The sequence below is a fragment of the Pyxicephalus adspersus genome, chromosome 2, assembly GCF_032062135.1.
Source record: "Pyxicephalus adspersus chromosome 2, UCB_Pads_2.0, whole genome shotgun sequence".
In the NCBI taxonomy this organism is placed as follows: domain Eukaryota; kingdom Metazoa; phylum Chordata; class Amphibia; order Anura; family Pyxicephalidae; genus Pyxicephalus; species Pyxicephalus adspersus.
This window is the reverse complement of record NC_092859.1, coordinates 134,110,965-134,135,800: the sequence shown is the minus strand read 5'-3', so window position 1 is coordinate 134,135,800 and position 24,836 is coordinate 134,110,965. Positions and strand designations below refer to the sequence as shown.

Genomic DNA, 24,836 nt, shown 5'->3' with positions numbered 1-24,836 from the left:
TAATTTTGACATGGCAAAGAAGCTATGAAGACATATCAAGCTATCCATTAGGGGTCTGCAATTATATAAAGATTAAGAACCCCATGTTCTTGAAAATTAATATAACAAATATTGGTGTAGAAAAAAAAATCATTTCCTTTTAAGATGGATAACTAGCACATCTTTACATTTTTTACAAATACATGTTTTATATCAAGGTACTCACCAAATCATTCCTTGATTGTAGACCAGATGAAGAACATTCTCAGCAATTTTGAATTCACCATATTCTGGCTAAAGATATTTAAAAATAAAAAGTTAAAATACTATGAAATAATAAGTAATTCTGCACAAATGTATAGTAGTTGTTCATTAAACTCTTTCCCAAGACTGGAAGACATCATTAGGCAGCTGGGGTTAAACTACAGTCATCAAACAGACAAATGAAATTATAGCTCATTGTCTTGTTAAACAACCAAATATAATCTAATGTAATAGCCATCCATGCTTAGCGGTGATGACAGAGATGAAGAAATGATCTCCATACACAACATCAAATTCACGCATATTAAACAATTACAGAGAGACAAGGCAGTCTCAATGAAATCTTACAAAAGAGTCTGCCGCTCCAACAGCAACATAATATATATTCAGGATACTATTTGTCTGCAAAATGGAGCTAGTGCAAAGTTTTAAAACTTTAATTGCAATAGATTTATTGAGTGTTTTGATACCATGACCGAAGTTTATGGAGTTAGAAAATATTTCCCACACTGTCAATACCCAGGTCAGGTTTGAATGTAATTGATAGCCAATAGTATTGCAGATACTTTGTGGCCTGTTGATAAGACCACCTATGGCCATGTTATATTATAGATGATGCATTGCAGTTCTAACCATGACCTGGCCTGTCCTTGGCTGAGACATGGCATCTATTGCGGTCATGTTATAGTAGCAGTTAAGACACTACATATTATCAGTTTTCACTGATAGGGTTATGGCAGAGCTTGTTGGCTGACGCAGCTTGAGGATATTGCTGGAGGCTATTTACTAGATCTGCCACAATCAATAAGTGTTGAAACAAACAAGTTTTGCTGTATACTCACAAATTTGCTTTCTAGATCCCAGCAGCAGCAATCACTCATATACCGGACAAAAAGGCCACGGAAGAAATCAATAAGGAGGATACTCGCCACTGTGAAAATCATATCAATTATGGAAAGTTTCAGCATCTCCTGAAAAGAAATTTCACAAAATTAAACCATGTGTGCTTTCATACAGAAATATCATATTTCTATTTTTTTACATTTTTGGATGGGAATAAGTTAAATTTGGTTTTGATTTTCACTTAAATCCTGCTTCTAGGACACCTATACATACATGGGCAGCGTGGTTTTCACAGGGACAGAAAAAACATATACAGCATTAAAACAGAAAATCAGAAGACTTTCTCACTCCCCAGTCTGTGTCTTTGCTAGAGAGATTTCCTGGTATTTCCTATCCCAAAAAGACATAAGGGGCACAAATAGAAACCCTTACCATACCTACATCGTAAAAACTGTCTGTAGTTTTAAATTTAGCTGGACCCAAACAGAAGACAGATCACTCTAGATAAACACAATTGAGGCACCAGGAGCCAACATTGACTTGAACAGTCATTCTCAACCAGGGTTCCAGAGGTTGCTGAGGGCCCCTTGAGCTCAGGCTGAATGATCTCCTATATGATAGTGACCTGTTAGGAGATGCTCATCTGTCCGGCAACTCCGTGCATTTGTATAAAACACTGTTCTGTTCATGGATGTCATTTGCAGCAGCCAGGAGAACTAAGATAGCAGCAGCCCCTGCTTCCCTCTAGCCGTGCAGCCTGATGGATTTATGGCATCCCCAGCATCCATTGTTAGGCTGTGCACAGCTGAAGGGGATTCTTGAGGCTAATCAGCTCCTGATTCAGTCCTGCTATTGACTTCTGGGACTTTAAAGCCTCTCTGCTCCCAGTCAACTCTGCTGTGGACTGACCTTTTGCCTGTGACCCCGACTCTGCTTCTGGTTTGCCCTTGTGTACTTCGTTTGCTGGATGGATATTCTGTGTTTGACCTCTGCTCTGTTTTCTGGACTTGTCTCTGTTGGAATCTTGGTACTGCTATCTGTGGGCTCCTGGCTTGCTGCCAGCCCAACCCCAGACACCATCCCTTGCGCAGTAATTCCTGGGGGCAACCAAGTGCTGGGAGATGCAACCAGCGGGGGCTTGCTAAAGGTGAAGACTGCGGTGTTAGATTGGGGGACTGGTGTCTGGTGAGAACTGGTGCTGACCAGGGCCTTACATGACCTCTTAGTTTTGTGTCCAATGGCACTTGGCGGAGTCATTACCATGACATCAAAGCTCTTTTAGCTATCAGTAAGGCGGGCATTCTTTCCACTGACCACCAAGGTAATGGTATTATTTCATTGACCTCCCATGATTTTACAATGGTTCCCTAAGACCATAAAAATTCCATATACACAGTCCTTTATCATGTGTATGGAAAAGATGGTCCTCCTTAATATAGAGAGCTGCCATATAGAATGTCCTAAAACCCCGAAACAAATATTTAATGTTGTGGAAGCATCCAACCTAGCAAGTAACAGCTTGACCATGTATAGAATGGCAGTGGTAGTGGTAGGTCAGGGTCTTCTAATGGATCCTTGATTCAGAAAGTTGGTGGATGCTTAGGGTGCTGCCTGGCATGCATTGAACAGAGCAGGTGCTTGTCAGGTATAAAATTGATTATCTCACAAAAGGAAGAATCAGAAGCCTCAGGCCTATTTCTAAAAAGTGACAATCAGATAACAACCACTTTTTTCTTTTCCATATTTGTAAATCTGATCTCTACTTTTAAAGTTTCATATTTACTATAGGATTCTATTAACATGCTGTAATTGATTTAAATTGATGATCAGAAGCTCAGTTAACCTTAATGATGTAACTGATCAACATTTTTCCTAAACACGATTGGGTAAGCATCTCAAAAACTTTTACTTTTGCAGCTAATTACCAGTTACTAATGTAGCAATCAGGGTGTTAAATGTGGACCAGGAGTAGCAGTTGGATAAGGTAGACTTGGAGATGTGTAGATTAAGGGGAAAAGAAGGTAGGGGAACAGTGACTTCAGTTGCAGCTAATTATTTCCATTCACAAAAGGGCAAAATCTCAGGTTTAACCTGGATGTAAGTTATTATTCTGATTGATTGTATGTCCAATAAAATACATGAAAACACTGCTGTCTCCTACCACCAATAAAATAAGCAATAATGAATGGATACATTTATTCCAATGTTAACCATTTTTTGCAGCAAAAAGGCTTGTAAAAACTGCTAGTCTGAACACTCCCTTAAAATAAATGCAGTTCTGTTCTGACATTTTCATTACGTTCATGGCTATAAAAGCTTACAACAGAGTGTACTTTATATAATTGTAATATTATCTTACCTGTCCAACATAGGTTTCCCAGCACTCATTTTTCTGCATTGGAACCTCAGACATAACAGGGGATGATGTCTGGTTTAAAACAGCCATGATTTTTGTAATGTTCTGATCAATCTCCATTGCAAATGTAGAATTTGTTTCCATTTCATAACCAGGACTGGCTGTAGATAATACAGGGAATGTTGTTGTTGCATGTAGTGGTGCTGCTCCCAAAAAGGTGTCATTGGCACTGTTCTGAAGCACATTGAATTAAAGACTTTTCAGATAGAAGTACAGATACTTTGTAAAAACTAAAAGCTAGAGACATAAAGACGATTTTTTAAAGATCCAAAGGCTAGAGAGGTTATACTTTCATCAGTGAAGCTAGGTGATCCAGCAAACCTGGAATGGATTTCTTCAAAGTAATTAGTTATTTGCAAATATTTTGAATCCTGAACCGGATCTATCCCAGGTTTGCTGGATCACCTAGCTTCACTGATGAAAGTGTATCCTCTCCAGCCTTGCAGAGCTTTAATAAATCAGGCCCATATTTTTGCTCAAGATTTTAGGCATAGTATAAATATAAAAGCACTGTCCCTGCTCCATCCTCCCCATAATAAAAAATAGCAACACACAGGATATATGTAGAGCACAAACAACTTGTTAATTCCCATGATTATGTTTGATATTTATAATGCACAATTTAATCTGAAGTATACAAGGTTAATTTTGTTGGTTCTTCTTAACCTCCTGTGGGTTTTGGTTTATATGTTGTATATATTTATATATTATGTATATTTAGTTTTATTGTTATATATGGTATGTTTTTGCCAGAAATTGTTTTATTCATCTGTAATTACATATGTAGCCACAATTGTTTTTCTTTTTTTCAATTGTTGATTTTAGATTTTTGAATGTTTTTGGATTTAGTTTTTTTCTTTATTCTGTATTTATTCTAAATAGTGTATTGTAATATGTATGGCTTAAAATGTTTATAAAATAAAAAAAGAATGTTTAAAAAAAAATAAACAATAGCAATAGTGGTCGAAGAACACTTGCCACCACTGTTTTAGCACTCAAATTGCCCCAGACAGTTAGATGCCCCTCCCCGTTTTCTGGAAATAAATAATATTATTGGAGAAAATAGAATGTGCCTATGGATGCCTCTGTGTACAAACATTTTCACTCTGAGGCCAGCATGGTGTATGAAAGAGGTATATTATTTCCTGGTCATGATGAATCCCAACATGTATTTTTAAGTATGTGTACTTACATTCATGCTACTAACTTTATCCAGCAGTGCAATAATCAAACTGTACAGGTTTCCCAAATACAATACAAGGACCCTAAAAGAAAAGAAAACACATTAGGTATTGTTATCCATTATAGATATGTAGACTGATAGTTGCTGCTGTCTGTATATTTACCTTGCCAACTGGAAGCGTAATGTTGTTCGAGGATGATACATTTCCAGCGCAGCTACCAGCTCAAATGCTGATGGAGCAATCATGGTTATCAGAGAAACCACAACGCTAACCTATAAAAGAATGCAAAGCATTAGTATCCTTACAATGCAATAATATTATTATAACTGTTACATTTTTCAAAATGATCTTTTCTATATGGAAGGGGGGGCTGTTTCTCAAACTATGTCCTACTCTCCCACAACTCATATACTTTGCCGGCAGTCCCTGATCATCTCATTCAAGGACAGCAGTCTATAATCTTTCTGAAGCATTGCATACAGTGAATAATATGTGTGGCCCTTTGGCACTTTAAGGTACCATACTTAAAGCCCACATTTTGAACAGTTGACCACTCCTGCCATAGAAGTTATTCACTTAGCATTTCATGTTAATTTTGCAAATAATATGTTTACTGAGCTGAATAAATAAAGTGAGATAGCATCCACCTCAATCAACCAATCAAGTGATAGCAAGCATCCATATCCTTAAATCCCCTAACACATGATTGGTTATTTAAAAAGAACACATTACTAACAACATTCACTTGGGCTCTCACCAGTCCTCTGCGACCTGTATTTTAGATTCTCTCACTTGGCCTCTACCTGTAACATTTCCTTCTCTCAATGTAAGGATATCTCTGAATACACAGTGTACAAATGGGATGTGTGAAAATGGAAAAGTTACCCAAGAAAGCAAGTAATAAAAGAAATGTCTGTACCTCATTTTTTTCCCAAAGTGTGAGTTCTGTTTTTGAGCGTTCAAGCCTCTGTGATCTGTCCACCACGAAATAGATAATATAAATGCTTCCTGCCAGTGAGAGCAGAACTAAAATGTTTGCTAGAATTCTCAGACTTATTGTAACTGCTCTGGAAAGGGGACACAAGTGTTAGAAGTAATCAGGAGTACAGTATATTACAAAAATTTTGTTTTATTCCATTTTTTATAACATATTTATATGCCAAACTTCAGTCTATATTACAATTTATGTTAATTTGAGCAAACATGTTTCCTTAACATTTTGAACTTAGAGAAGTGGGAAGGAAACAGGGAAGGGGTATAGGGTAGGTAGGGGAGTACAAGGTATAGTGAAAGGAACTGGAAGAAGCACAAAGCAGTAGAAGTAGGAAGTGGGCAGTAAGTAGGCAGGGTACAATAAAGAGAGTAAAGGGAGTACTAGGACTGGAAGGGGTACAGGAAACTAAAGAGTTGTGGCAAAATATGTACAGAATTACCCATGTCCCTTTAATCCCCTACCACGGTTAGGGTAATGTGGCCCCCACCCTTTGCCATGGTGATTTACACATCATTGTGGCTCTCCAGGTATGGAAAATGTAGTCTGGCCCCCAGATGAAAAAAACCTACTTCTCTTCTCTTTTTCAAATAAAGAGTGACTATATCCTGTTGTATTCCACATATTTCCAAATATATGACAGTTGTAAAGCTGAGGTAATTAGATTTTCAAAATGCAAAAAATTCAACAGCTATAGCTTCATATTCCAGAATGTGAACACCTTGCAAGGCCATATGCTGGTGGAATGAAAATGTAACAACTAGATACCTGTAAATTTACAAGTGTACTTAAATTAGTCTAGAGGGAAAACATAGAAAACCATAAAATTATTCCACAAAGAGCTCTGGGGAATCCTATTTTATGGAAGTAATAAAAAAGCTGACATGCAGAGAATGAATGAGAAGAGAAATCATACGTACAAGTTCTTGCTTTTTCTTTTCTCCTGTTCTTCTAAAATGGCTTCCTTTATTAAAGACAGAAATTAAAAGGAAATTAGGGAAATCACTTTACAATAGCTTTGGTCTGCAGACCAAGAGTATTATAATCAAAACCAGTGTTATTACGTGCCAACTGCGGCCCCTGGATGAGCATCTGCTTTTTCCATAAAGCTCCAATATTACAGAACAGCTGCCTATCTTGTACTGTAGTGGGAGCCAGCACTCAGAAACGATTCCCCGGACAGCTAAGCCTTTTATTATTTTCATGTGATAAGGGAATGGGAAGAACTGCCAATGCAATTCATGCGGTGGCAGTGGAAACTTGGGTAATTTCTCAAAATACTTGAATAATCCAAGTTTGATACAGTTCATTCCAGCAGCAAAAAATTAAACTCTGAATTTTTTGCATATTTTATTCCATTATGCTCATCACAGCTCATATAGATCATGGATTGCCTATCAAAATACCAATGGACTCAAACTGAGCAACACCCAAGGTTGTTCAAAGTTGAGTTTAACCAGCTTTGCATTACACCTTGGATCAAGCGTATCCAATTGAGTTGTATCTAGTAGAATTTATTCATTTTGTTCACAATGTTACCGAAATGAGTAACCCCACATGTCATTATGTGTGTACCCCTCACTGTTGCTTGGGACCACTGATATTACCAGTCTGGTAAAAAAACAGAAAGAAAAATTATATGTATAGGATATTTAAAAAAAAAAATGGCTGAATGGTGAGCAGGGTCATGTGGCTTACATTTTGTGTTTAGATATTGGTGTAAATTTTATTTCTGTATTTTTTGAAAATTATTTTTATTGATGGGATATCCCTTTGAAGAAATAATCAGGAGTACAGTATATTACAAAAATTTTGTTTTATTCCATTTTTTATAACATATTTATATGCCAAACTTCAGTCTATATTACAATTTATGTTAATTTGAGCAAACATGTTTCCTTAACATTTTGAACTTAGAGAAGTGGGAAGGAAACAGGGAAGGGGTATAGGGTAGGTAGGGGAGTACAAGGTATAGTGAAAGGAACTGGAAGAAGCACAAAGCAGTAGAAGTAGGAAGTGGGCAGTAAGTAGGCAGGGTACAATAAAGAGAGTAAAGGGAGTACTAGGACTGGAAGGGGTACAGGAAACTAAAGAGTTGTGGCAAAATATGTACAGAATTACCCATGTCCCTTTAATCCCCTACCACGGTTAGGGTAATGTGGCCCCCACCCTTTGCCATGGTGATTTACACATCATTGTGGCTCTCCAGGTATGGAAAATGTAGTCTGGCCCCCAGATGAAAAAAACCTACTTCTCTTCTCTTTTTCAAATAAAGAGTGACTATATCCTGTTGTATTCCACATATTTCCAAATATATGACAGTTGTAAAGCTGAGGTAATTAGATTTTCAAAATGCAAAAAATTCAACAGCTATAGCTTCATATTCCAGAATGTGAACACCTTGCAAGGCCATATGCTGGTGGAATGAAAATGTAACAACTAGATACCTGTAAATTTACAAGTGTACTTAAATTAGTCTAGAGGGAAAACATAGAAAACCATAAAATTATTCCACAAAGAGCTCTGGGGAATCCTATTTTATGGAAGTAATAAAAAAGCTGACATGCAGAGAATGAATGAGAAGAGAAATCATACGTACAAGTTCTTGCTTTTTCTTTTCTCCTGTTCTTCTAAAATGGCTTCCTTTATTAAAGACAGAAATTAAAAGGAAATTAGGGAAATCACTTTACAATAGCTTTGGTCTGCAGACCAAGAGTATTATAATCAAAACCAGTGTTATTACGTGCCAACTGCGGCCCCTGGATGAGCATCTGCTTTTTCCATAAAGCTCCAATATTACAGAACAGCTGCCTATCTTGTACTGTAGTGGGAGCCAGCACTCAGAAACGATTCCCCGGACAGCTAAGCCTTTTATTATTTTCATGTGATAAGGGAATGGGAAGAACTGCCAATGCAATTCATGCGGTGGCAGTGGAAACTTGGGTAATTTCTCAAAATACTTGAATAATCCAAGTTTGATACAGTTCATTCCAGCAGCAAAAAATTAAACTCTGAATTTTTTGCATATTTTATTCCATTATGCTCATCACAGCTCATATAGATCATGGATTGCCTATCAAAATACCAATGGACTCAAACTGAGCAACACCCAAGGTTGTTCAAAGTTGAGTTTAACCAGCTTTGCATTACACCTTGGATCAAGCGTATCCAATTGAGTTGTATCTAGTAGAATTTATTCATTTTGTTCACAATGTTACCGAAATGAGTAACCCCACATGTCATTATGTGTGTACCCCTCACTGTTGCTTGGGACCACTGATATTACCAGTCTGGTAAAAAAACAGAAAGAAAAATTATATGTATAGGATATTTAAAAAAAAAAATGGCTGAATGGTGAGCAGGGTCATGTGGCTTACATTTTGTGTTTAGATATTGGTGTAAATTTTATTTCTGTATTTTTTGAAAATTATTTTTATTGATGGGATATCCCTTTGAAGAAACGGATTGTTTTTGGTAAATATTACTATGAAAAAAGTAAAATAAGTAAAATAAAATACCACTGTCTAAAGTGTATATGAGAATTATGATTGGACGTTACTTGAAAAGGAAGTGAGAATTGAAGATATAGGATATAGTACTTGGAGGTTTATTCTGGGTTTTCTGGATCACCCAGCTTCACTGATGGAAGTGTATTTTCTCCTGCCTTGGAGAGCTTTAATAAATCGGGTTCATTCTCTCTAATTGTCTTGATCACCTATGTAACAGAAAAGAAAGTGAAGGGGAATCCAAAATATTGTTTTGCCACGACGATAATTGGCAGTGAACTAGGATTTGAATTCCCTCTTTTTGTAAAGATATCCTCTTACTTTCTTTTGTGTCTGCAGGATATGAAGGTAAGTAATCTCTAATGAGACACAATTGCCAAAAAAAAAAAAAAATACAGCTGTTTTACTCTCACTCAAAATGAAAATAATTCTATGTGTATGGACTGATAAAATATTTGCCCAATATACCCAACAAAGTACTCACTCTAATACTATTAATTATGGCAGCAGTTTTACTCTCAGCAGCTTCTGGATTCCCAATGAGATAGTCCCAGGCACAGAAGATTCTCCAGCAAAAAGTATAGTTCTCATCCGATGCACTTGCCAAGCTCAGCCTGGAGTTCTTTGCCATCCTTGTAAATAAAAGTTATATTATTGTAAAAATAAAATGAAACAAAAACAGAAAAGAATGACCACGAGCAAACTGCAATGATACATTGTATCTTCTCATATCACATATTGTTATATAAGGGCAAAACAGTTATTATTATTATTATTATTATTATTATTATTATTAATAATAATAATAATAATAATAATAAACAGGATTTATATAGTGCCAACATATTATGCAGTGTACATTACATAGGGGTTGCAAATGACAAACAAATACAGACAGTGACACTGGAGGAGAGGACCCTGCCCCGAAGAGCCTAGTAGGTGGGGGAGTTAAGACACAATAGGAGGAGTGTTATGTAGTAGTGGGAAGTAATGAGGGTTTAAATAGACAGAAGAAGATGGGTAGGCAAGTTTGAAAAAACGGGTTTTGAGTGGAGGAGCAAGCCAAATAGGATGAGGAAGACCATTCCAGAGAATTGGGGTAGCTCTAGAAAAGTCCTGGAGCCGTGCCTGTGATGTGGTTATGAGTGAGGAAGTCAGTTATAGGTCATCTGAGGAGCGAAGAGAGTGGCTGAGGGAGTATTTTTTTTACCAGGTCAGAAATAGTTTAATTATTCCAAATTTGGAACTAACCTTACAAACATAATTCCTCCTCTGGCCACCCAAAACACAGACCTGCTCAATAAATGTTTGACCGGGCAAGTCAGTATTAAAGAAAGGGACAGGCGATGTTGTCTCTGCAATAATCTTACCTGCCTGATCGCTTCAGTTTTCTAGTGACAAGGCTTAGCTCCCAAAGTGCAGCATTAGCTTTAATTACCAGGAAAACTTAGCAAAAACAACTTTTCTTGCATGTGCTGGGGATGAATAAACTCCTATGCACCTGCGTAGGAATTGCGTCATCCCATCACAGCCAATCGTGATGCCTGAAGATCATCTCTAGAAGGCAAGAAAGATGGTGGTGTGCTGTGATAGACTGTGGATAGGTGAGTCGCACGGTTTAGTTCTGCTTTAAGGCTTATAAACATGTCAAATGATTGGTGCCCAAGATGAATGGTCATGCCCATCATGGGGGAGAATCCCCTGATGTTGTTCATTAATCCACTGTGGTCTGTCAGTCCACCTATGGTGGGGTGGTGCTTGTCTTATTCTCTTGAGGAATGGGTACTGTGTGTACAGCAACAATCATCTAACTGAATAAAATCAAATGCATAAACTACTAGCTGGTTCTGAGTGTTTGAATGATTTTTGAGGAAGAAGGAAAGAACAAAAAGACTCAATAATGATGGCTAAAATAAGCTAATAATAATGTATTGAAAATTCTTTAGCATGTCCATGAAGTTGGACTGTAGATCCAGGGAAGGCTAAAACATTGGAATAAACTTCAGCTTGAACAGTTTTAGTACTTTAGTATGTGAAGTACTGCAGGTGAACTTTAGGGCAATCCTTATATCTCTAATATTAATAACATGCGCCCATGGTCTGCAGTAGGCATCATAGTGTAACCAAATTATTTGGCACATGGTGCTTTCATTTAATAATTAATAGAAGAAGCAGAGAATTAGGAATGCCTACACATCATTTACTGGGGGTACTATATATACTTTTAAGGAGTCCATATGTTATAATATATATTACTTTCTCAACAGTGTGATGAAACTGTAGGCAAAGACTGCCATCCCCACAAGAAAGTACGCCAGGGGCAGACGGTATCCGGCTCTTCCAATTTTCCTTTCTCTGCCATAGTAACCATAAAATAGTACAGAGTATTGCAGATAACCCTGGAAGACACACAGAGCCCAATTAGACAAGAAAAAACAGAAAGCAGAACTAAATGGTATCACCTTAAACAGAACAGAAACATGTGAATATGAGAACAGAAAAGTGAAAACAGAAACATGTGAATATGCAAACAGAAACATGGGTACCTACAAGGAGTATTTAATCCTTGCTTCCCTACCTTCTGAGCCTTTGAGCCCGGGACAAGCATGCATGGTAGGAGGGAGTTCTACATTTTCAAAGTTTAGTGAGTATATGCTTTTTCCAGGTCATTGACTATCTAATGAATCCAAGATAAAAATGACAGCACTGCCTAAAACATAAAAAACAACTCTCATATTTTATTGGCACAAGTTCTCATTGAAGTTAGTGGCATGATTAATGACGCAGTCAATTTCTAAATTTTAGAAAAAAGCAAATGATTCTTACTTTAGTATTTAATAAGCTGTATGTTTAGATGATTTGCCTAATACCAATCCTTAAGGGGCCTATTTATAGCAAAGTGGTGATCATATAACGCATCCATTACTCCACGCTAAAAAAAAGATTTTTAAAGTAAGTATTACATTGCTTATTATTATTTTGTGTTGTATCAGACAGCCAACCCAACTTTCATGATCAGGTCTTTGACCATCTCAATTGGCCAAGTCGGAATGATGTACCTTCGGCACATATTCATTCCCTGGGTGCTAGGATTGTACACAGACACACAGCTTAGTGTACATCAAACAAAATCGTGAACAGTTAGGTAAACTTGTTTTATTGCAGTAAAGACATAGCCTGTTTAGGTGTAAAGAGAGTTTTTTCAAGGGAAGTAAGCTGACAGGGATATACCCTGCACACAGGTAACTTATGTATGTAAAAACATAATAAATACAAATTCTTAAGTTGTTCTTTGATTTTGTTAACTTCCACTTGTTCTGCCACCTTACTATGATAGGAACTGTATCAAACCGGACTGGGTAAGAAAATAAAACCTTGAGGACTGATTAGAATAAAATAATTTCAATTTGTAGCTGAATTATTATCTCACTTCCAGCATGAAGTAATATTATCTATATTACAGTTTTACTTAATCAACTTTTATGTTAGTTGAACGCAATATTACATCTCTCTAATTAAATGACACCAGAACGAGCGTTATAACCACACAGGAGTCTATTTCTAAAGCAATTAATTCAACATTCACCAAACATTCTCTGTTGAAGAATAAATTACTTTCACTGAAAACATATGGAACTGGAAGAGTTCATAGTAGAGAATGTTCGGTTAATGTCAGATTCACTGCTTTATACATTTTAATAGGTAAGCTCTGTTGAGGATAAGATGTAGTGTTCTTTTTCCATTCATGAATACATGACTATAAGCGGAAGAGTGACTAATCAAAGACTTATGTCAAGAGATGCTGCGCAATTGCTTCTATTCATCTTAAAATGACAATGCTTGTTGAGAGAAGAAGAAGTACATCTTAAAGTTGCCTTCAGTGACAAGGCTTGTTACTACAAGGACACAATGATACCAGAACTATCCATCAGCTGAGTTGTGGAGCTCACATCTGTCATAGCTTTTAGAGTAGCCGCCATGATGGTGCTGATGAATGGTCTTTGGCTTTTATAGAGGTTACAAAATAGTGGTCAAGACAGATTGCAATAAATCCACTCATGTCTTGTAAGAGGGCAATGCCTATACATCATTAGTTTACCAGTGGGTCTACATAGCAGTGAATGTGTCTGGTCTTGCTTTACAATAAAATTGTGTTATTCTTTGTATGGAAGTATTTATTATTATAGAAAAGCTTTAGATTATTAGTTGAAATGTATGGTGAGTTACGCTTGTATGAATGTGGCAGCTCTTACCTCTGGCAATACCACAAAAGCTCCAGTCATTATTGTGAGGACGATGTTAATGCCGAACAACCATCGTAAAAATATAAAGTATGAAGCAACACCTGATCCAAAGTGACCTGAAGAAGAAACCATAAGTTGTTGGGTTCTCTTACGTTGTGGAGTATGTAATCATATATGAAGGAAATTTGGAAAACAATTTATAAGCTAATTAAGGTTTTAAAGTTACAATCTTTGTCCTTTTGTCATGCATTATAAAACACAATATACCCAATAAAAATAGGCAAAGCTATGAAAAGGACCAATGAAGTGCAGTCATTAATCATTTCACATTCATTATAACAACCATTGCAGAACCAATAATTGTAAAATGTATGAAGAAAGGTCCCACATTCTCAAAGTTTTCTTCTTTATTAACCTTATTTAGCTAATTCACTTAAATAGTAAACACTCTGCGGCTATCAACGGCCAATACCGTATTTTATTCTGTGTTGCTATGCAGCTAGAAACAAGATAGAGATCATCAACATGGAAAAGTAATATAATAATTTTTATAAAAATAGGTATTATAAAAACAATATTTTCCCTGTGCAGAGATCAGTCACAAGGTGCACCCTGTACTCTTTGGGGCAAATGCGACATATGATACCCTGTTCCTTTGCCGCTGAAAAATACTGTAACACACAAAACATGTAAGCAGACATAGAATCATATAGCATAACTACAGCTAGAAATAAAATTCATTAACTCAAAGAAGCATACATAATAAAAACATACAAATGTCCACAATTATAAATGAGCCATAATATTAAACTCAAATAAATATTCATATGTTGTAATGTAAATAATAAATATGTATTCATAGATCCGTCAGGATGGATCCATGAGCGATGTTGAGTGACCTCTGGCTAGCTACACATGGCAGATTCTCACCCGAGATGAGCCTGGCTGTATAAAATGAGCGAGAATCATCTAACATGTGCACATATCCCTATTCCTGTGGAAAAAGTGAGATGCGTTTTTGTACATGGACATGCAGAATAGAACTTTTGGTGTACCGTTTTCAAATCGGTACAAAAACACAACTTATCCATCTATTGGCCCAAAATGAGACCCATCAATACAGAAGTTTTAATAAAACATTTTAATATACCCACTTTCTATCTTCTTTATTCTCATCTCCCAAGGAATAAACAGGACCACAAAATTGTAGGAAAGACGAAGAAATTTTTTCCAAAGCTGAAAAAAAGTTATTTGTGTTATTGTTTGTTACTATGTATTATATTTTTAGATACATCTTTGTGTCTGTTGTTGCCAATATACTATATCTGTACAATGTAACTGAATAGGTTGTTACCCTTTCAATAAATGGTCTGAGAAAACTCTTCTTGGACTAATGTATTCTATAAGATACTATTTAAATTTGATTGCTACATAAAAATTAAAAGTAATGTTATGTTTAATACTTACATGTGGTTTAATATATCATATATTAATTTTATTATATGTGACAGACAAGGTAATAGGATGTTCTACATTCATTTAACATGTAATTGTATTTATGAATGGACATTTCGCAGTAGTCATGAGGTCACTGCTTTGGATTCTAACACAGATGAGCATTTGTTTAGGTTTATAATAATTTATTGGTTTATCAGCATTTTTACATTATGGAAACCAACTTTTTCACACTTAAAAGTTTTATTGAAATTTAAAAAACATAATGTTCTAGTTTAAATATACATTCCTTTCATATTTGTTAAATGCATTTTGAAGCAAGGAACACAACCTACCTGCTTTAGTTTTCCATTCATGTATAACTGTATTACACCACTCCACCCCAATGTCTGCTACTGGTAATCTGGGAACCCCTTTTACTTATCTTTTTATCATACACAGGGTTCCCAAACACACCTACTACAGAATGATTGCTGTCTCTGACAGATAAACTTGCCACATCAAATCCTCAGCACTAAAATACACCTTATACACAATACCCCAAATCAAAGCAATCTTTTTCAGTTTTAGACCAGATGTGTATGATATTAAACAAAATTTAAACCATACCAAACAAATTGTTGAAAGCAGATGTGAGGAGCTTGGTTGAATCTGATAACAGTGGGCTACAGGGAATTTATGTTAAAAGACATAGAGCTGACTTTGTTGCTTTAGAGCAGTTACAGTGTTATATGGTTAATATTATCAGTTTACAATATACAGGTAGTCCCCGAGTTAAGGACATCCGACGTATGGACGACTCCCATATACGAACAGGGCTTCCCTGCTGCTCCTGTGCAGGACAGAGGCTTGATTGAGGGGCAGTTTGCATGACTTGCAGAAGAAACCTTTTGCAAAACACAGCTGAGCAACATCTTGTAACTCTTAAATGACCAAGACAAACTCTGCAGTTGTTACTTTTTGCATATCAAAGCACAGCTTGCTCCAAAAGTTAATGAATGTCTAGGCTCCATAAAGTTTTTTTTTGCTTTGTTTTTTTGCCTTTTTTGTGATTAACTCACAGTGAGGATTTTATACAGTAACTGATACCACACTGCCTAAAAATATGTTGAGACAAACATCTGTCCTAATTGCATTTATTAAAATAATGTACCTGTTCTGACTGACATACAAATTCAACCTAAGAACAAACCTACAGTCCCTTTCTCGTATGTAACCCAGGGACTACCTGTAGTTTCAGTTGAGCCCTGGCTTTGATCTACTAAACAGCGCCTAGTATCAATGTTAGCTAATATCTGGAATCCTAAATATATAAATTCCAAGAATGAATATTGTAGTTTTCATAATACCCAGTTTATCCATTTGCATTCTAAATAGTTCCCTCACTTGGATTATTATTGCATCTGCTGGCGTGCTGATGTCACATAAGACAAAGAGCTCCTTAATTAGCCATCCGTGAGTCATACACAGCACAGGGAAATTACCTGTATATGAATGTGCACATGGAAGTGATTATACAGCAGCAGTATATACCTTCATTTTACATTGAGATTTATCTTGAGGCTGCATCTTAAAGCGGAACTATAGTTGTGCATAAAAATTTTGTGAGGAAGCTGGATTTTTATTGCAGAATAAGGGACAGGCGATGCGTCTTTTTGTTAATCAGACATACTTACCTGCCTCTTTGCTTTCTTCTGTTAGTAGTTCATTGAGCTGCATGTGTGTCAGAATGCCAGGATGTGCATGTGCGGGCGTTAACATCATCCTGGTCTAGCCAATGAACATGGCCAAGGTTGTGACTCATGGAGGATCAGATATAAAGATTTACAAAAGCAAGTAGGCTTGTAAGCTTTTTTTTATTACAGAAGGAACATCATCTGTCCCTTCTGCAATAAAGGATCTACCTAGTCGCAATTTTTATTTATAAAAGGTTTAGGGGAAAAATAGATGCGGCATCCTATTTGAAATTCAACATAAGCAAGGAGTTTCCATATACAGAAACAAGACTTTAATGGCATCAAAGTCTAACAAACAAATACAAAAGAAACAAAATTTTAAACGATCTCAGTGTTTTTAAAAAGTAACACTTTTTAATAATAGATCATAACAATGTACATGTTCACGATGTCTTTATACTTATAGTGTACAACAAAGCGAGTACCAGTCAACGCGTTTCGCGGTAATTGGCTTCATCAGGAGTTTTGAACAGAGGGACAAAATTAAGTGAAGATACCAAAGTACCGAATCAATATGGATTAAAATTTTTTTTTCTTACTGATAACCCATCAGCAAAAAGGAAGGCTTCAGAACAAATAGGGGTTAGGTTAAAAAATATGTGTCTACAGATATCAAATAGAACATTCCCTCCAAGGGGGTAATAAAAATTCCATTCTCGTACTCCCCCAAACAAAGCCAATATTGATTATCCTGTTATATGATAATCAATGATAAAATCAGTGTAAACAATAAAGGCAGCATGCCAACTGCTTTACACATAAAGCTAACATTGGAATCCTTTTGCGGGTAATGGCTGATAAAAAAAAGCCCACAGCCGAGTTTGATCTAAATGTGCTCAGCAGGATTTTGTATAGAAGTGATCTGGTGGCTACTAAGTGGCTGCGGCTGTACATTAATTAACCCCTATAAACCTTTGGAGGAACCTTAGGGTTATACTGAACCAAGGTTGAGAATAGCTGGAGTAAACATTTATGTGTTTCAGTTGTATATTCAGCTGTTTACCTGCAGCCCTACTTTTAAAATTGATGTAATAAGCCAAAACTATTCATAAGCTAAGGAAAGGATCTGAGATTAGAACTGGATAGGGCTTTGCTTGTAAAGGAAATAAGAGATTAGGAGTTATTGTAGTTGCCATCAGTCTTTTAAATCATGCCTTGTATTGATCCCCTGGTTCAGTGCTTTAAAAACCAAATGCAGTCCTATATTGCAAATCTGCGCTGCTTCATAAATGTATACAGTTTGGTGTCTTCCTTGTATTGTTTTTACTTGATTTAACAATGTGTTTAATATGAAACCAGTTTTTACCTTATATACCAATCCATGTTCTAGGTCAGCAGAACATTGTGCAGTTTACAGTAGATGGCTCTTCTAGGGCTTGATGGATTATCTGCATTGTTGCCAAAAGGCAAAATATCATCACCCAAATCAATACCTAATTAGCAGCAATTGGTGTAATCAACTTCGTATTGCCTTACAAGGAGAACGAAGCTGTAAATAGCTATGGTTTGTCTCTGTTAACATCTTTTATAAATGAATATGTGCAATTGCTGTCTATAGAGGACAAACATTACTAAATGTGCATTAATATAAACTGGCATGGTGAGAAAATCTATATCTTAGTATTCCTTGCCTTTGTTGGAAGAGCCGATCTGTTACAAGAAAATCTGTTATAGAGATAGCTCACAAATACAACCAGATATGATCTAAAAGTACTTTTTAAAGCAAGTGTATGGCAGAAATGTCAAATATTTCAAAAACATAATCCAGCTAAACTAGAAAGCTGCATTTAAAGCAGTAATGTATTGTAGATATGTAAAATGGTCGGTGTAGATAATGCTATCAATGTATGATATGTTTTGGCTGCTAACATGAACACAGAGCTGTATAGAACTACTGGCTGATTTGGCTTATGTGGCTTATTTGATTTCCCAAGCATGCTGTGTCCTTCGTGCCAGCCTCCCACCTCTGGGTACCAGTGACTGAATGTACCTAAATCTTCAAGTGCCCTCAAAGTTCATGTGTCACCCAAGTGTAGCCAGTGCACAAAATGACTAAGATGGGACATGTCATCTAGTGACCCCAGTGTGGCCATTGACTCCAAGTGTGCTCCAAGCCCATGTTTTATTCATTTTTTTGCAATGAACTTAGTATCGCATTGCCAGTCTGTATGTCTCCAGTGAGCCAAATGACTCTAAATGAGCTCCTAGTCCACATGGCATCTAGTGTCTCCAGTGTGTCCAACCTTTCCAATGTGCCCAGTATCTCCAAGTGTGACTTAAATTCCCATTTCTCGTGTATCGTTGGTGCCAGCTTGAGCCTCAGGGTACCACTGACTCCAAAGTGCCCATATCTTCAAATATGTTCCAGGTTCACATGTCACCCAAGTGTAGCCTTTGACTCCAAATGCAGATCTAGTGGCCCCCAGTGTGTCTATTGACTGCAGCCCATGTTTTATCTAATATCTGCAGTGCACCCAGTAAACCCAAGTGCACTCTCAAGCTTTGAATCTCTAGTAGAACTAGTGACCCTAAGTATACTTCCAGTCCATGTGTCATCTAGTGATTCCAGTGAATCCCATTGCTTCAAGTCCATTCCCACGCGATGTCATCCACTGACTCCAGCGCACCCCAAGAACTCCCAGTTTATGTGGCATCTAGTGACTGGTGTAGCCAGTGACTCCAAGTGCTTTCTCAGCCCATGTTTTATCTTATGTTATCAATGCGTCTTCTTGGGTGCTCCCCACCCAGTGTCCTATATGTTCCTACATACCCAGACAGTTCTTCCAGTGGATACGAAAATCTGTCTATGACAATACATCCTTCTCTCGGAGAATACAACTCCCTGTCTGTAACAGTTTATAAATTTGTATGAAAAGACTTGTATTAAATGTTGTTCTATTAGAATTTTATGCATATAGCATTTTTTAAGCAAATATCCCATTTATCAATATAGCTACAGTGCCATGTGTAAATTATGAAAATGTAATTTTTAAACTCCCCCATAATTGGCAGTCAATCTAAAAATGGAAAGCTTTGGTCTTATGCTTATTATTGATTCTCTGTTATATCTACACAAAATGTATTCCAAAAAGCTTTTAGCAAACACACAAATCGCTGTATATTCTACTGATAAAGCAGCACTGGGAATTCAGCGCATAACTACTCCATAAATCAACATGGGAAAGTTAATTAATTTTTACAGAGCTATTTCAAATTTTATTGTGTGACTGAAGTATTTTAATTAAACAAAGAATTAACTGAGGCGGTTACTGGCTATAGAAAATGCTGGACTGGGTTCTTTAATTTGAGAGCTGTGGTTTATTTGTACTAAAGAGCAGTCAGTAAGGTAAATTGAAGCCATATAAATTACGCGTAGGTGTCACTGGAAAAGGTCTGGGCTAGCACAGATAAAAATGTGTTTATTTTGTTGTGAGGTATCAGTGATTGAGCAAAAAACCTGGCTATATACAGAGGTAATGGAGTCCTTTATAATGTGTATCATTAAAGCTACATGTTTTAAACCAGCAATATTACCACAATTTAAATTATTCTGGCCACAAAATGAAAATGCTCAGCTTGGTACATTGTGAGAATGGAAGTGATCCATAAATGTAGAACACATTAGGACATTTGTATTGTATGTGTGACTGTGTGGTCAGTGTCACTGTTATCTTGCCTGCTCAGGCCAAATGTGTTTCTTCTGAAAGGTCCCTGAGCCCCCTAGATCTGACCGGTTAAAGGAACAGTGACATTACTCCCTGGTTTTCAGTGATTGGCTGCCAGACTTCAGCACTATCATAGGGCTGTCCGGAGGTAGGGTTGGCAAAGTCCTAGCATGATGAGTAATTATTAGGGTTTGGTTTAATTGGTGTTTGGTTTAATGCCAACACTGTTACTTTAGTGTGGGTAATTGGAAAAGTGGCAATGTCTCTTAGAATATGTAGGTTGTTATTGCTGACTCCATTTTACCCTACACATCCTCTGGTTTATAATGTGTTTTCTGTCCTCAAAATAAATACACAGATTGTAAAGTTCTGCCTTTGGTATGACCTCCTTAAGGCCACGGCCGCATTCATTGAGAAGGTCCCCAGCACTAGAGGTTAAATGGGGACAAGTCTCCCCATTCAGAACCTCTAGTGCTCCCTGATTGGCTGAGGAAAGCTTTCCTCAGCCAATCAGAGAGCACTAGAGGAACCAAAAAAAACTTCTAGTTTTTTTTTCGAGTTCGATCAGCGAATATACACTGGCCATTCTCGCTTACAATTTTGGCACGGACGAATTCGCCGCAAGATCGAGTTTTAAATCGCTCATCCCTAGTGTGTATCATTAGCACAAGCTGATGGATCTCACCAGTGGGAATAGGCTCCTAAAATAACTCCCAGAAGAAAACGTCCAAGCAGAATTCTGCTACCTTCCAGTAAAATATCAGTAATAAGCAAATGAAGATGGCCAGGATCCCTGAATGCTGTGCTTCTAAACTTCTTCTTAAGTTATCCAACAGACTGCACCTAAACTACATCTGAAGCACTCATCTCTATTGCATCTCTACCGCCTAATCATAAAGCATGCTAACCAGTAGCACTATCTTATCATTGCAAAAATGTATTTATCTAGTTATTTCAGGGATGTTGAGCCCCTTTCACAAAAAATGTAGCAGCATTATCAATAGTGACTATCAGATAAACCTTGCAAAACCATATCAGTGCTAACATTTCAAAACAAAGAAGCCATTTTGCTCATATATCAGAAATAGAACATGATAACCTGCTGCATGTCATAAGTCAATACTCCATCAGTCCTAGAGGACCTCTTCATCTACAGATCTTTCAACTCTATTTAGACAAATTGCACTCGGAAGTATTATTCGTTATTCATCATTATTCAGTGCAGCTAATGCATCAGGAATCCCCCTAAGCTAACAATGCATAAGCTTTATTTGCTGGGGGTGCACATGTTGCACACAACTACAAATTCTTAAAGCAATTATTCACAACTAACAGACCCTACTTGCCCCTTTACCAGTATGATCTTATTTGCATTTCATAGGAAATTGTTTATTTGTTATTAGAGTTATCCCACCTCTGCTCCAGCTGCCTGGTAGCCTCGTGTCCTGGTTAGTCGTCCTTCATACTTCAACACAATCTCTTTAGCCTGTCTGTTGGATGGAAACAAAATCCATTGGTATGTTTTACTAATGAACAAGTCTACCTCAAGCTTCTTAATATATATTGATTTTATTTGACACATTTTTTGGCAGTCATTAGCAAAGCAAATAATTGGATGTAGCAATGAAAATAGGGAAAATTCACACTCTGTATGTCAGACCTATGTATGGCTCAATTTCTATATTCACTTTGCAGCCACATAGATATTGCTCTAGAATAGGGAAAAAATTGTTTTTTTTGTTTGCTTTAAGGTCATTGCAAATGACAAGGGGCAATCTTGCAGCATCTGAAGGTAAAAAGATAGTTATAGTATAAATATGGAATAGACCTCCTCAGGATCTACCTCTAGTCTGTTACTTGATAAAAAAGTAAAATCTGCAAGCTTTTCCAACTGCACAGACATGGCTATTATTCTGTAAGTACTAATACATAGATTTTTGATCATATAGGGAATATGTGATTGCCTAAGTGGATCAGAAAGGATTTTTCCCCATTGGAGCGAAATTGACCATTCTTCCTCTGGATTAAGTGTAGGTTTAGGATTCCATATATGCATGTATGATGTAAATATTTATTCATTTTTCCATTGATTGAACTCAAAGGACAAACAGGGAATCAGACTATTCATCAAACATTCCTATGTGGGAATCTTCTAGGTTTATGTGTTTAAATGGCAATAACTGATTACCACCGGGAGGATTTTGGAGGGAATACACGATTTCCTCCACTACAAATAAAGCCCAAAGTGTTTTTCTCAGCTTGACTGACTATGTAACAATTTTCAGTGAGCTGCACCTACTATTTAGTAAGAAATATAACAATTACAGCAATAGTCAGGTGCAAAGTTTGGTGGTGTTTGCTACAAACGCCTCTTCTATCATCCACCTGAAATCTGTTTCTTAACATGAAACTTTATGTATGCTATGATTCTCTATATATGCAGCATACATTTATATCTCCATAGCCAGCACTGTATATTAGTCATGAAATTACTGTATATATAACTGCAGATTAGAAAGAATATAATAAAAAAATCTCATACTTCAGTGAACGCAGCTTTTGTCGCATTGGCCAGGGTCTACACCGAATATCTGCAACAAGTTCCTTTTGCATCTGAATATTCTGAAAGATGGTTTCTGGATCATTATTCTCCTCTTTCCCTTCTGCATTTTCATCTTCATCTGAAATACTGAACAAATAACAAAGAACAAATAATAGGTCAAAAAGAGTGAGCTGTATAAAAGTTTTCCATCACGGATAAAATAATCTACAAACATAACATCGAAAAGATGATCCCAGTGTTTCAAATGCACATATTTACTTTTGGAAAAGGTATTGTTTTGTAAAAATAATTCCCATAACAAATTCAAAATTGATAGTGTAAGTTAACATTCTAAAATATAAAGACTCATCCATAGACCATGAGCTGTCCAAGGTGCTGACTGTACAACTGCACTTATATCATAAAAACTTTTGTTTGCACGACCAAAACAGTAATACTATAATAATAATACAAATACGTACACACAACATACATGAAGATGAACATATATATGATATAAAATAATTTGTAAGATTTTTTAGATAGTACTGTTTCTATAGGCTGTTTAATTTTATTGTATATTGTTGTTTTTTTTCTCATTTACAAAAATGTGACAACGAATATTTAATATAAAAGTGTATAAAAATCATGAGTGTTCTGAACGTTGTGTTCTGCATGTTAAAGAAGTGTTAGCGTTAGTGTTTGTATGAGATTTTAGAATGCTATACGACCTATCATATATACCTATATTTGCCTATACTACTATACCATTCATTGTCATTGCATGCAATAGTGAACAGACACCTAACTTACCTCTGCGGAGGGACTTGGTAGATGTTGGTATTCCTTCTGACACTTTTATATCTTTTAGTTGACTTTGTAGGTTTTAGTGCAGCAGAAACACTCACTGTTGTCATTTCAGTACAATCCTTCCACTGTCAGGAAGAACTGAGCTCTGGGCTTATTAGAGCATTCTCCTCCTGTTTTATTGCCTGGAACGCCTACCACTATAACAGAGCTCAGAGCTATAAGTCTCTAATGTCACATTCACTATACGTGGGCTCACACTTTACTTTTTAGTTGTTTGTGTTTGTGACACCAGCAATTAAGTTGCAATATCAAAGTGTAAATATACAAGCTTTACTATCCTACAGGGAAAAATATGTTTTATTATGAAAATCATGGTATGCAAGCTGCAATGTTTTATATAAGGTATACATGGGAACATGTGTGTGTCTTAAAGGAACAGGCATTAAAATTGATATAACAGTTTTTGGTAGATGCCGATGAGGTTGTTTATTTAATACTCTTTAATTTCTCATATTATTTCAGCAGCAAGTGGTCCAGTTGGTCCTCTGGATCGTCAATTTCTAGAACATTTAATTTGCATCGGTCGACCATTTAAATGTTACAGTAGCAAAATATTAACTTGTAAAAACTGTGAAATATGTAAAAAGTACAACTAATGAATCATGGTAGAAAGAGCATAAGAGTGAGCTTAACAATCAGGGAGATGAAAGTGTTGGTAGGTACATATATAAAATTGTAGTAGTTATATGTATAGTAGAAAAAGTACAAAAAAGTATAAAAGATACAATGTCATTGTGATTTCATTTGTTCCTCTTCATATTCCAAAAAAGCAAAATAATATCACATTGGTTACTTGACATTGCTAAAAGCACATCTGCACATTTTACATTCCCATCATTCCCACTGCACCCTATAATACCTTTAAAGTTATAGCAACTATATAACTAAAATAAATTACAAATGCCAATAAACTATACATATCTTTACAATACATTTGACTTTGATGAAACATGTATCCCCAGAAGGTAGGCGGAGCTCAGTTTATTATAATTAGATTATTATATTCTAAAGGCCAAGGAGCTTTGTGATGGTTTAGCGGACAGGCATTGTTTAGAAATATCACCCAACCTTTATAACATGCTGTATTAATAATAAATGTTTATAAAGCACCAACATATTACGCAGCACTTTGCAAAGTCCA

The 24,836-nt window shown here is 36.4% G+C and overlaps 1 protein-coding gene across 1 annotated transcript in view; it reads right to left on the bottom strand.

Annotated features, from left to right (window-relative positions):
• TMC3 (transmembrane channel like 3) overlaps positions 1-23,742 on the bottom strand; it is a 32,504-nt gene extending 8,762 nt beyond the window's left edge. Inside the window, exons 1-14 of the mRNA XM_072399110.1 lie at positions 23,639-23,742; positions 22,826-22,972; positions 21,698-21,773; positions 14,582-14,663; positions 13,437-13,543; positions 11,440-11,582; positions 9,668-9,815; positions 8,277-8,320; positions 5,606-5,753; positions 4,849-4,958; positions 4,695-4,767; positions 3,446-3,676; positions 1,086-1,214; positions 206-273 (exon numbers count right to left, since the gene is read on the bottom strand). Of these exons, the coding sequence (XP_072255211.1) occupies positions 206-273; positions 1,086-1,214; positions 3,446-3,676; positions 4,695-4,767; positions 4,849-4,958; positions 5,606-5,753; positions 8,277-8,320; positions 9,668-9,815; positions 11,440-11,582; positions 13,437-13,543; positions 14,582-14,663; positions 21,698-21,773; positions 22,826-22,972; positions 23,639-23,742 (1,610 nt within the window). The remainder of the gene's footprint in view (positions 1-205; positions 274-1,085; positions 1,215-3,445; positions 3,677-4,694; positions 4,768-4,848; positions 4,959-5,605; positions 5,754-8,276; positions 8,321-9,667; positions 9,816-11,439; positions 11,583-13,436; positions 13,544-14,581; positions 14,664-21,697; positions 21,774-22,825; positions 22,973-23,638) is intronic.
• Between the last annotated feature and the right edge of the window lie 1,094 nt (positions 23,743-24,836).